The sequence below is a fragment of the Xiphias gladius genome, chromosome 5, assembly GCF_016859285.1.
Source record: "Xiphias gladius isolate SHS-SW01 ecotype Sanya breed wild chromosome 5, ASM1685928v1, whole genome shotgun sequence".
NCBI classification, from domain to species: Eukaryota; Metazoa; Chordata; class Actinopteri; order Istiophoriformes; family Xiphiidae; genus Xiphias; species Xiphias gladius.
The window spans coordinates 15,350,707-15,364,300 of record NC_053404.1 but is presented as its reverse complement, the minus strand read 5'-3'; the positions used below and the strand labels follow the sequence as shown (position 1 = coordinate 15,364,300).

The 13,594-nt window shown below is 39.8% G+C and overlaps 1 protein-coding gene across 1 annotated transcript in view; it reads left to right on the top strand.

The window, feature by feature from the left end:
• The window catches only part of lmbr1 (limb development membrane protein 1), a 34,329-nt gene that overhangs the window by 17,506 nt on the left and 3,229 nt on the right, over positions 1–13,594 (top strand). The window contains exons 10-16 of the mRNA XM_040126577.1: positions 2,219–2,308; positions 3,372–3,448; positions 3,948–4,025; positions 8,064–8,137; positions 8,400–8,490; positions 9,185–9,251; positions 13,160–13,321. Of these exons, the coding sequence (XP_039982511.1) occupies positions 2,219–2,308; positions 3,372–3,448; positions 3,948–4,025; positions 8,064–8,137; positions 8,400–8,490; positions 9,185–9,251; positions 13,160–13,321 (639 nt within the window). The remainder of the gene's footprint in view (positions 1–2,218; positions 2,309–3,371; positions 3,449–3,947; positions 4,026–8,063; positions 8,138–8,399; positions 8,491–9,184; positions 9,252–13,159; positions 13,322–13,594) is intronic.

The following is a 13,594-nucleotide window of genomic DNA, read 5'->3' as shown; positions in this document are numbered from 1 at the left end:
AAATGACTTGGCAACAATTTGGATAACTCATTAATCATCATCACAATGGATCATAATTCAAGTTCCAAGCAAAAATACTAAAATTTGGTATTTCCAGCTTCTCAAACATAAACAACAAACAGGCTGAGACGGCATGATAATGTGAAGGATTTTCACTTCACATCAAACGCCAGAGTACCAGCTTCTGATCAGGTGCAGTTCTTTATGGCCTCATTGCAAAGTTTTAACTCAGTACTTCAAGAAGATTAATAATAAACAATGCTTCCTCTAAAGATGGTTAGATGGAACATGAGAGGTATTTGAGATCACTCTAGCCCCAAGACGTTAACCTAGTAAAGTCTCTTTGAGATGAATAATTCCTGCTGGAAGAAACTTGTTATGTACGTTTTTTGAAGAATTCAGGCTATAGGGGTAAAAGGGGCTTATACCTAATGCCTGCCAGCTGTACCCAGTTAAATTACTATTTTATGTATGATTTCAACGGGTAATTTGGCTCAAAATTACAATGTAATACCTATAGTCCACGAATATACTGCAGCACAGGCAATGTGGCAACCATACTTGTCCACACTGCCCTTTCAAGACCCTGATCTGCTGATATCAGAGCAACAGAGTGCCTGTCCAGATGCTATGCGGCACAATGACCTTGCCAGTGCCTCTGTTGTCTCAGCGTGGTGTTTAGCATATTTGTAGATGACGTAATTTTTCGACTGTGGTGAAGGTTGGAGAGGATACGTTGAATTACTCCGGGCCTTCCTGGCTGCCAGAAGCCTCACTCAGCATCTCTGCCTCGCTGTAACTCAGTCTTTTACCTGATGCTGCCAGCAGGAGAAGGATATATTTAACTTCAGTTTGGAATGATGTCATTGAAGATACTGCAGTTGCATTTCTCACCATTTTACCCTTCTGCTTGGAACAAGTGATGATATCTTTCTTTGTCTTTAGTTAGATCTACTATTTTTCATTGCTGTTAAGAATCTACTTTTCATTTGATCAATGATTTATCTGTTCTGGATGACATGTTTGGATATGTTTTTCACATCGGTGATAGATTAGTTCACTTGTGCCTTAGCAGATTTGGCTACCCTTAGGCAGAGTGTTCAGTTCGTCTCTGGAGAAAAAGAGCTGTTGAACTGTCCCTGACATTTCCGGTTGTGTTGTGACTGCATTTGCTCCGAGGGTTCAAACTTCCCCCTGCTTAGATCCTAGGACAGGTATCTGCGAGGGCACAGACAAGACTGTTAACTCTCTCTCCCCGTTTATCTCACCTCTTTTCCCAACTTCAACCCATCCAGACAGGGCGTGTCGTAATGACAGAGGGAAGAAAAAGGTTTGATCAAAGTGATTGGTCCTTCACTCTTGTAACAAAGATGAAAGATGGTATTTTTATTGCACGCTAGTAACAGTGTAACACTGAACTAATTGGTCTTGATCTGCCAATCACCCCAGGGGATGCAAATGGATACTCTTCTACTTTGGCTCTGAGGGGCCTCTACACTAGTGCGTCAAGCTGGAAGGTAAACAGAGTAAAATAGATAAATGAGCCTTAAATGAGCTGGCCTTGTGGTTTTCCTGGAGAATCCCTTGCTGTCTTCTCTAGCCCACTCAACCCGTTGTGGCATGTGCTAGACAGCTCCTGACACAAGAGATTATTTTTACTTGTTTGAAATCACATTGTTATGTTCTGAGCAGGATTACTTGTTTTGATGGGATTGCTTAATTAAGATTAATCATATACCATATGCTAAGGTAAGTGGAAAATAGTGAGAAGTTAATGTCCTTTTAATTGGGATATAAACTTCTATTTTTTTCTAATTTGGTCTATAAGAAATTTCTGAATATAGTATTTTCCAACTGAATAAAGAGTTTCTTAAGTGGTCTGGCAGATACAGTATACATATCACACTAAAAAATTGGCGCTTTAGTATCTTATCTTTTTAAACAACATTAGAGCTGAAAGAATTATTCAACTCACAAAAAAATGGCTCTTTTGGCTATTTTGATAATAGAATAATTATTATGGTTGTTTAATCCCCCCCCAAAAAAAGAATATCTTTTGGTTTTGGACTGTTTTTATAGACTTAACAATTAATTGATTATTTGAAAAAAATAGTTAGTCAGATAAATCAATAATGAAAATAACTGTTAGTTACAACTCTTCGACAACATCTAATCATGAAACAAATTTGATTAATTTCAATGATTTCTATTTCCCCAGGATCATCTTCACATACTTATACTCGAGGGAGCTTTGCTCACCAGCTCAACAAAGAATTGGACAATATTAGAAATCAGAGAAATAAATTGGGTAAGTATTTGTATTATGTGACAGGTCTGATACATTTTGTCTTAAAACCTTGAATTGTCATGGAAATATATGCCAAAGAAGTTAGCTTTTTTGCATATTGCTGACAGGCCTCTGCTTTCTCTCTGTCTGCTTCATTTCTAAATTTGGACTTTGACCAGAACTGCCTGATAATTTTCCATCCATTTTAGGATATTATAAATGAGGCTTGAGCCTTTTGGGGAGCAGGGTGGGGGGAGGAGTGCACAAAGGCACTTAGTATATTGGACAAGATGCAAACTTTATATTGTAGCAAGCCTTTTAGTGATGTCATTAATTTAGAAGGATGGTGCATATAAAGTGCACTTGGCAAACTTCTCGGGCAGGCAGGGTGGGTGCACTTTGAGAATAAGGAGGACTGACATGGTTGGAAATAGAGAAAGAAAGTCAATATGGTAAGGACTAGAGGGCAGTGAGATGCACATTGTAAGAGGACCGTGGATGTCCATAACAGAAGACATGGTGCATGTGGTCTACAGGCTCTCATCACTGTCTACAAACATGACTGATGAGCTGTGGAAATAAGAGGAATTTTTTTCATCTAGCTTGGAAGAATGAGACACATTAGTTGCCCACCACATGCACACACAAATTCTGACCAAAATATAAATCACAGAATTAATTTTGCTGCATTTCTTTTTATCCAGGATTTATTAGTGTTTCCATTAATTAAGGCGATGATTAGTGTGGCTAATTAAAGAGGAAGAGCATAATAATTGAAGGTTATGAAACAGGTATTACCGGGTGGGGAACATTGAGAGATGATGAGGGGGAATTGTGTTTAGTACATACTCGCGATATGTTTTATCAAACCAAGCTGTACAAACCTTGTAAATAAAGCCAGAGGATGGAGGTTTAAATGGTTGTCTTTGATGAAAATATTTATTAACCAGTGTTTACTCGTTGAGAGTTGTTTGTAATGGAGTAGTTTAGCTCATCATTGAAACCTGCTTCTAAAAAGCTGGTTCCACATATATTTCTGAAGACAAATAACCTCACACATTGTCTAACTCTCATTTCCTCTCAGAGAGAAGAAAGAAAGCATCAGGTTGGGAGAAGAACTTGTTGTATCCCATAGTGATGCTGAGCCTGCTCACAGGAACGGTGAGTGCTGAGACTGACCTATCATTAAGCCTTAACTGTTTACTCATGGCGTATACAGCCTGGCTGGTGGCCTGACTAACAGTGCACCTCAAACCCCATCCTCTTACAGTTTTCCCACAGTGTCTGGGTGTGGAAACCACTTTTGTTTAATAGCTGTTTAAGACAATGCTGAATAGCCACCTGCAACAACTGTGATTTTCAATAGATTATAGTGTGGGAATACTATTTATGCAGTCTGATATTGTTAGATAAGGCAGAGAAGCCATGTGAGACGCATGGCACGTGAATCAAACAACCCCCACATTGTTCGGGTTTTGAGAAGCTTAATGTTGGAGCAGTTAACAATCACAAGATGGTTATTATGCATTACCATACTTAAGGATCAGCAAGGCCCCTACAATTCAATTATATCGTGATGCCGGATACTTTGAGGATTTGATCAATCTTTTTATAATTATACCATGTGTAAACAAATCTTTATCTTCCTCTATGTCTGCAGACAATCTCAGTTCTTATGGTGGCACTGAATATCCTCTATCTTCTAGTGGATGAGACTGCCATGCCCAAGGGATCCACAGTAAGCCTACTGTCTAACTGAAGTACTTTTTTACCCCCCTGACACAAACACAATCACACGCCCAGAATGTAAACTGCAGAAGAGCCTGCCTGTCAGACCTGCCATGTTCCTGGCTGAGACATAAGTCAAATTCCAGATATGCTCAGGTGCATGCTGGAAGAAAAGGCCCGGCCAGATGTTAATCAGGCCCCAACCTTGTGCCTCTGGTTTTGTTTTGGAAGCTCATTGAAAGTCATTTCACAGCAGTGTGCAGATTCAGTGAGCTAGCTGCGTGTCTCAAGATCACAGTGGATGAATAAGCTGCTTTTCCTCCCTCCTGCAAAGGCAGACAGGGCCAGGTGAAGGGCTCTACTGGCAGACTGAGTGTGGAATGGCTCTCAGAGATTCACATCTCTGGCTAACATGCAATGTGTTTTAAGCTCTCCTTATCTCTTCTCATCTGCAGTGACAGAGGTGCGTGCGTGCATGTGCTTGAGCATGTGTGTTTTTGTGGCTGCATTCTTGTCTGAGAGGGGGCAACATAATGTATCCTATTTCTCCCTCATTTCATTTCACGTCTTGCGGGCAACTGACAGAGCTGCCCTCAACATTCCAATTATTTTATTGAGCAGAGATGTTTTCTTTGGCATGAAGGTTGCAGAAAATCCCCCAAATTACACTTGTCATGCTGCTTGAAGCTGTCCTCCCTGACACTGTGGCCCCACTAAATGGTTTACGTGTTTGTTGAGCTGGATGGAAGCCACACCTCTGATCTCAAAGTACTACAAGGATAAGGGAGGGGGGGTCTCATCTTCCAAACAATCAATACCGATATTGTATGCATCTATCCACCTGTTAACCCTGCCCTCCAGCTCTAAAGCTCCTTCCCTCTAGCACAGAAAATCCCTCGAAGTTACCTGCACACTGTCTGGAAGGAGATAAGGACAGGGGAGAGAAAGTGATTTGAAGAAGTAGAGAGAGTGGCTGGTTTGAGGTTTGGATGAAGTTCTGCTGGAGCAAGGGGACTCAGACTGTGGGAAAGTCAAATGAGGCCCTGATGTGCTGATTGTTGTGGGGGGAGAGAACAATGGAAGTGCCCTGTCAATGTTTGCCTTCCCTTCTAACTAAGCATCCCCCTGTAGGCCTTAGCATACTGAGCATTGCCCTGCTCAACTTTACAGAGCAGAGGATGGAGGTGGAGGAGGATGATGAGCAATGAAAGATGAAGTGGAAGAGCAGGGTGAAGTAGCAGGTGGATGGAGAAGAGGAGAATGCAAAGATGCTGTATAAACAACAAGGGGGAGGAGGAGGGGAACAGGAGCTGCCTCTGTCAAAGGACATATGTTTTACAGCTTGATGAACCAGCACTAAGAGGGACCAATAAAATTGTTATTGCAGACCTTCCTCTTTGGTTAGCCACCACACTTGACACTGTAATTTGTAAAATGGACATTTAGCTGTGTCTGGACTGAAATTTTGACCTCACTAAAGTTGCCCTTCTCTCAACACACATAAACTTATATAGAAGCATCTTCAGACTTTCACTCACATAAGCACCTTAACTACGACCTCTCAACTTGTCTGATGACCCTGTGTTCCATGTCTGTGTACATCTCTTCCTAGGGGTTATCTAAGGCACTCACTTTAGAGCGAAATAAATGTGACTACTGTTGGAAACTTACATTATACTGATTGACTGCATTGCAAAACTATTTACCAAATTTTCACTTGTATGAACGTGTACAAGTATTCCAACCACATCCATTCTGGCCATGGCAAACAGAATGAATAAATATCAAAGTCAATACCAATGATTCTTGAGGTTAGCAAGGTGTAAGTCCATTGCAGTTGAGATATGTCAAGATTGTCATCAATTCTGTCACTTTGCAATAATAAAACTAATTATGGGAAATTCATTCTTGAAGTAAGTGACAATTTGACAAGATGGTTTTAAAGGGAGAGTGAATGTGTACCAGTGGGACTACAATACTCTACAGTATGATGACATTTTTATGGCAAGATAAAATAGAATTACAGACATGAAACTGCTATGGCTAAAAGAATAGATTGCCCGATTCAGAGCTTTAATTACTCAAATGAATGAAGAAAAAGCCACAATATGGTGGTATTGGAGCTAACAGTATGTGATAATGTGCCTTTTGGAATCCCTCCCATTTTTAATTCAGACATCCATGACAAAATTTATAAATCAATAGATGAATGTGTCTATGAAAATATGGTGTACAGTAGGGAAAAGTAAAACTTCCAACCTCTACAATTAGAGCTACAAATTACTAAAATAATATCATTCAGTCTTTTAATAGGCTATACTTTGTAAGATAAAGCACATAAGCGCAAATGCTTACAAGTGGCACTGGCAGTGAATGCATTTTGGGTGTTTTCACTGGTGTGTGCTTTTTCTTTTGCCATGCGGTATTATCTTTGTCATATGATGGCAGTCTTTTGGTCAAGGCCATAGCCCAGTGGAAAGTAAGGGTTACCAATGTCTCAAAACTGCAAGACTTAAGCTAAGAACAGATGCATTTTCTGTAAGGTGGTTGCACTAACACAAGCACTGCCAGAACTATGTACGTAAAGCTAATAGCACCTTCTATATATTATATTTACTGTGTTTTTATGTCTGTTCCAATTATTAAGTGGGCAAGTGGATAAGGTTTAGGAGGGATTGGGATTGAGAAAGATTTTTAGCATTGTAAAAGGTAGATAAAAAGTATAAGAATATCTCTTGGTAAGAATATGTATCCCTAGAAAAAAATATATGCCTTGTTTTTGTACGTTAAAATAAAGCAAATTAAGAAAAGATACCATTACTTAGAGGACCAACCTCAGTTCAAATGCTCACAACGTGATATGTAGCTCTGCATGTGTGTATAAGAAGCCCAGACAACCTTTCCAATGCGCACGCATTGTATGGCGTTAATCTTACAAGCAACAAATACAACGTGTCTGCTGACTGAGCCGTGGCAGGCAGCACAGATGAATATAACCCTCCGTCTCTTTGACGCATACAAACATACACTCCATCACCCTTCCCGCTACTGGAATGAAAAGAAGTAAGGAGTTGAAAGGAGGCGTACTGTGAAAGCTAGCTGTCCTCTTTACACGCATACACACGTATGCAAGTGCGCACACATTCGCACACACACACACACACACACACACACACACACAATCTTAATGCATGCTCGCCCACCCGCCATTAATAAATGACATCAGATGCTGTCTGCTAATTCCCTGTGTAAGAGAAAAAGAGCACTGCACCATGGCTCTGCAGTAAGCTCCCAGGGATGACAGTTGCATAAAAAGGCATGAAACAACCTGCCAGGCTTTCCTTTTTTCTTCAGGCTCTTTAACAAAACAAATCAAGATAAGGACACTCAAGGTGGGTAAGAAGAAATATAATAAAATCAAAAACCTACAAATAATAGATTTCTAACCTTACCGGGAGCAGTTTGGTAACTTCTTACTTGTGGACATAATGTATAGTACTGTACATGCCCCATACAACACAGTGATCCTTTGGAGGATCAATACTGATTCCAAGTCCAACGAAAGCAAATACTAATCAATTGACAACACAGATGCTCGGTATGTGAAGCGTATGTAGATTTATGCCTTTCTCCTGCTCTGGTTTCAAAAGGGGCTTGGGGGTGTGGAAGGGGGTATGCTTAGTATGTTTGCTGAAGTATTTATTTCATTGTTTTTATGTTTTTGGCGTGCTTTCAGCCTGTACACTCTTCTTACCGTAAGCAATGTGCCGTTTTTGTTTGAACACCTGTTCACATATTGTATGATCGACAGTGATTTGAAAATAGACTCTTTCATCTTGTTCCATTCATTACTTAGCCAATTTGATTCTGTCTTCTTCAAGTGGGGAAATTCTTCATGTACCGTGTACTTATTTTGCGGGATTTCTGTAATTGCATTTGTGTGCAACTGCTCGCAGTGCTGTTGTTTCCCATTTTCTTGTTTATATTTGTGATGTGTTTTATAAAGGATTGGATAACCCAGTTTTCTGTCTGTATCTCCATCTTCCAGGACCGAGGCATTGGAAACACCTCTCTGTCCACATTTGGCGTGGCTCAGGCAGTGCTGGAGATCATCCTCATGTTGTATCCTTTTAGTGACCCCCCCCCCCCCCCCGGTCTGTGGCCAGAGCAGCATGCTTTATGGCCAAAAGCAACATTGTCCAGCCAGCTTTGTTTATCAGGGACATAGGTCAGCCAGACAACTTCCGGAAGACATGTTCTGCTGTTTCGTCACCTTTTATCATAGATGAAAAGGTGCAGACTTGGGATACTTTAAAAGACAACTCAATGATGCTGCTTTGCTACCAGCAGAGAAGTGTTGGTCCTTGATTGATTTGCCCGACAGCTACTTGATGGTGTCGTCCGTCGTTGGCTTCTACAGCCTGCGTGTCTTTCAGGGACTCACTCCCAGGAAGGATGACACAACCATGACAACGGTAAATATAGGATGGAAGGACAGGGGGTGGGGTGAAGTGGGGGAAAGAGTGCTGAGATTGTTCCTAAGGTGCGGATGTGTTTGGGACCCCCTGTGTTTCTTTCCTCTTTCCTCTTATTCCCCTTCTCTCCCCCGCCTTCCTCCCTAATCCAAACTCCTACTTCTCCTAATGTTCTCCTCAGGGCCCCCTCAATGGCTTTAGTTGATCTGTCCAATATTTGTTTGTGGGTTGCGCAAACACTGGCAAAGTGCAAGCCCCTTTCTTGTACATCAGAGGGAGAGTGGAGTTTTTTTTTTTTTGTTTGTTTGTTTGTTTTTTGTTTTTTGTTTTTTAGGGGGGGTGGGAGGTGGAGGATGTGTGCTGTATTTGGCCCATAGTGGTACCTATTCACTTGGTAATGAGTTTGGGAATGTTGAAGCTTGTTAACTAGCCATGACGCTCGGGTGAAAGGACTTGAAAGGACAATGGAGAGAAACCGGTAATGAGCAACTTCAGAGGTACTAATTGTACAATATGTGGAACCAATTTAACATCAAGTGGTGTGTGTGTGTATATATGTGAGCATGTCATGGCTGAATTTGTTGGCTTAATTGGTGCTTTTTCCTCCCAATTCTCATAGTTTTCCTCCTTTGAAAACTGTATGTTATGATCTTGAGTATTTCTAGTTTGATTATCTGTTCTGATTTTGATTTAGATCATTGGTTGCTGTGTGTCAATCTTGGTCCTGAGTTCAGCCCTGCCAGTGATGTCCAGAACTCTAGGTGAGTACAGGAATGTGTTTCTTCTGCCTGTATTAGATGTTATGGGCGTGCTCATTTCCTAATTCACACCTAGTGTGCACAGATAAAGTGTTCAAAGCAATAGATCAGCATTTTGGGAAATAGGGTTTCTCACTTTCTTGCTAAGTTAGAATAGAAGATTGATAACAATCCAGTACCTGTCCACTAAATATGAAGCTAGTCAGCAGCCGGTTCGCATAAAGACTGGAAACGGGGAACCAGCTAGCCTGGCTCCCTCTCAATGTAACAAAATCCACCTAACAGATCACAAATAAACAAGTTATATCTTGTTTTTTTTTTTTATTATGAACAAAAATTGAGGAAAGACCAAACAAGAACTAAAGTCACTGTGCCTGGCCAAGAAATCCTGCACATAACCCACCATAAAATTGCAACTTGTTGTTTATACATTTTTAGTTTTTGTACAGATTAAACAAACAAGATAAAATGTTAATTTATGAGCTTTACAGGATCCGGTAGGTGGATTTTATTTTATACTTTGGCAACGAGCCAGCTGTTTCCTCCTGTTTCCATTCTTCATGCTAAACTAAGCTACCAGCATGTGGATGTAGCTTTATAGTTTGTGGAAATGACAGTGGTACTAATTTTCTCATCTAACTCTCAGGAAGAAAGAGAATAAGCATATTTCCCAGAATGTCAAACTATTTCTTTAAGAAATATATAGGTTGAACTGACTTTTCAGATGTGTCATAATGACCAGAAAGAATAAATGCTCCTCCCCCACAGCCGCATTCACTACCACCACCAACACCAGACCATTAGGGTTAGCAAGTTGAATTCTCCTATAGTTTCCCATAGTGACATTAGAAAGGAGTGCAGGGAGAAGGGGTAAAAATGACAGGAGTAGCACCATCACAATGGCACTAATAAACATGCAGAGTGCAGAGCACAGCTGTTCAAATAGCACTACTCTGTGTGTGTGTGTATGTGTGAGTGTGTGTGAGAGAGACCAACAGAGTGGGAGAATGGGACGGAGCAAGCATACAGTGACTCATTGGGAGCTTTACAAAATATCAACAGGTTCTGCTTTGTGACACTGAATAGATGAAAAGGAATAAAATGCATGAGACAGAGTTAAAGAAAAAAGGCCTCCCAGCAAAGGGAAAAAAAAAAAAGACATGGAGAGTTGAGTGTGACGAAGTGAGATGTTACGAGACAAGAAAGGGTTTTGTGTGTTGATGTGAGGTGTTTTTTGTGCACGTTGGTGTGTCCGTGTGGGAAACATGCAATGTACCAGAGAATGAGGAACCGTTTACAACACAACAGTATGCTGAATTCTGCCTGTTATAACAATGTAGTGACAAATAGTGTTAAACCAAATATCAACCGATTCCCACACAGGTAATGGTTGTTTGGAAACTCCCAATTGAAAGGATGTTTTATGTTGCTGAACTTTATAACTTTTAGTTATAATGTATCTTTTGAAATTTGTGGAACAAACTAATGGTGTTTAAACAGAAACTCGTCTTGTTTCTGTCTGTCTCAAATACAAAGTTGAACTTCAGACTAGGGAACCCAGGACATTATTTTTATTAAAGCAAAAGAGAAAATCAGCTGACTGTGCTGATAATTTAATAAATGCGTGATCAATGGTTATCTATGGTCACCACAGACAAAATAACAATGTTTCTGTCCCAGTGAACAATCTTTTTCTTTTGGGAGCCATTTCCTTTGACAAAAATTCTAGGCCTCGTTGGTTCTTAGTGAAAAACGGAGCAGATGTAGGAGAATATATATTAATAGAAATAGTTGAAATTTCCTGAATTTTAAAAAGTCCAGAATCTTAAATAGTGTTATTTTGGGAACGCAGTATTTATCGCAGTTAATCATCCCACCCACCATCTGACAGTATCACCTAGTTATAGTTAGTATATTATCACACATGGATGTCATACTGTTACTGTATTTAGCTTGGATTGTAACAAAAGTTGTATGTATTGCATGGTGAAACAATACTATTTATATAGTTAAAAAATACTATCACCGAAATACTTTTTTTTTCAAACGGGTTGGTTCTTCTGTTTTTTGGTGGGCATTCATTAGCATTCATACTGTAGAGAGCTGACAGGAAATGATGGCAGATGCAACGATGGTGCCCGGCTGGATGCAAACAGGGGATGCTGCCATTACCTGATCAGTGTGTTAAACCCCTACATCGCCGGGACACAACACCATGTTAATTTTTTTTTTGATATAATGGCTTGTAACTCATTTTAAAAATAATGGGTGATGGATACGTGCTTTCCTGTAGTGATTTATTTATTTATTTTATTATTATTATTTTTTTAATCGTTAAAGAATGACAATCTTAACTTTGGTTCACATACAGGGGAAAAAAAAGAATCTCGCTGTGCCATATAATCCTGATGAATCAGATATGCATTTTGGATGCATGGCCAGCTGCATGCTAATGTCTCCAACTCTGCGACTGTACCCCTGACATTTCAAATGCCAAGAATCATTTTAACCCCAATTGATTTTCTCAAATTACCAAACCAAGATCAAAAACATTTGGCATTAGAAATTAATTTGGCCAGACCGCAGTGGCAAGCTTTATCGACTGGGGTCTCCATCATCTCTCTCCCTGTCTCTTCACAGGCAATTTTGTTAAAGGTCCTTGATGCTTGCAAACTGCTTACTGTGGCTGTAAATACATCTCACAAGACAGTGAATCGATTGCCCAATCTAATTGACGACAGAGGTTGTGAAGATGTTAGAGGAGAAGTCCAGTGTCCAGAGACCAGGGCTTCTTCAGTCTGACACATCCGAATGTCATTTGAGCATAAAGATGACCGAATAGGAAGTTATTGTGGTGCATAGGGTTAAAGAGGAGCCTGCAGGAGAAACTGCTATCTCTGTCTGAAGGTCCTGGGAGAGAGATGAAGTCCACCTGCATACCACCTTTGCTGCTATACTTAGTCACCCATTCTTTCATATTCCATGGGGAACAGTCCTTACAATACAGTACTCCTAACCAAGACACAGTCAAGTGATGGAAATAAGCATAGGTTTTGCGGTGCAGTGATGTTTGTGTAAGTCTGAATGGATTGGTTTCTGTCTCTAGAAAAATAAGATACATAACCTAGATATTACATATACTGGAAATATCAGTTAGAGGTTGCTTGTAAGAGTTATCTTTTGATTCTTGGGTTGAAATCTGCTAAAAATTGTTCAACCCCTCAGCTTCACAGAAACTTTCACGATTGTGGGTTTATTGCTTGAATTAGATGTATCTTTAGCTCAGTGGCTGGCTCAGGTAGATGAGTGTACAGGTGACTTTGATTCTATGGAAGACTTGGGAGTGGCTTTCTTTTTTGAATCACAAATTGAAACTTTTTACAAGAGAAAAAAAATGGACATGAATCCCATAGGGCTGGTCTTGGATCCAACAGGTTAAACAACCTTATAATCAGTTACATAAAGGGTAACTAATTTTTTTTTTTTTTTTTTTTTTTTTTTTTTTTTCTTTTTATTTATAATATAACACACATGAAAATGTGTTTGTTTGTTTTTTTTGTATGTAAGCCCTTCTTTCAGATGTAGCTTTTGTACTTGTTGAAAGAGCTGGACCAATGAAGAGAGACACTCTCCAAAGTGCCTCGAGAGCCTGCAGAGAAAACTCCTAAATTGTCCCTGGCTTTTGCTGGGAAGAATCTCACTTATGAACGCAATACTTACCTCGCCAAGGAGGTACCTGACAAAATGAACTTCCTGTGTCTAGGGGAAATTATTCTCAGTTATCACACCTTTTTATGAGAATTATTACAGTTCAAACCCAGCTAGCAATTGCATTGTAATAGTCCTATGTAAGAAATAACGCGCGTCAACTTGCTCTCTAACCCAGTTATTTGTTGTCTCTCTCTTCACAGGCATCACCAGATTTGATCTCTTGGGAGACTTTGGGAGATTTAATTGGCTAGGAAATTTTTACATTGTCTTTTCTTACAACATGCTGTTTGCAGTCGTGACAACACTTTGTCTGGTGAGAAAATTCACCTCAGCAGTACGGGAAGAGCTCCTAAAGGCCTTAGGTAAATTTATCTGTTAATTTGTTATTCATGTATCCTGAGGCTTTTTAAGTCCCTTTTTAATATACTACAAAATACCATTTCCAGAGTGAACCACATATTCTTTCATTGTCCTTCAATGTTTAACAAACAGTATATCCCTTTGATAGGATGGATTTTGTGTAGACTATAAAGAAATCTATTTTGTTGTAAGACTTTGACTACTCAATTTCATCCTAATTTTGACTCCACAAAGGTTTGGTCTGAAACACTGTGCTGTTTGACAGCACAGACCTA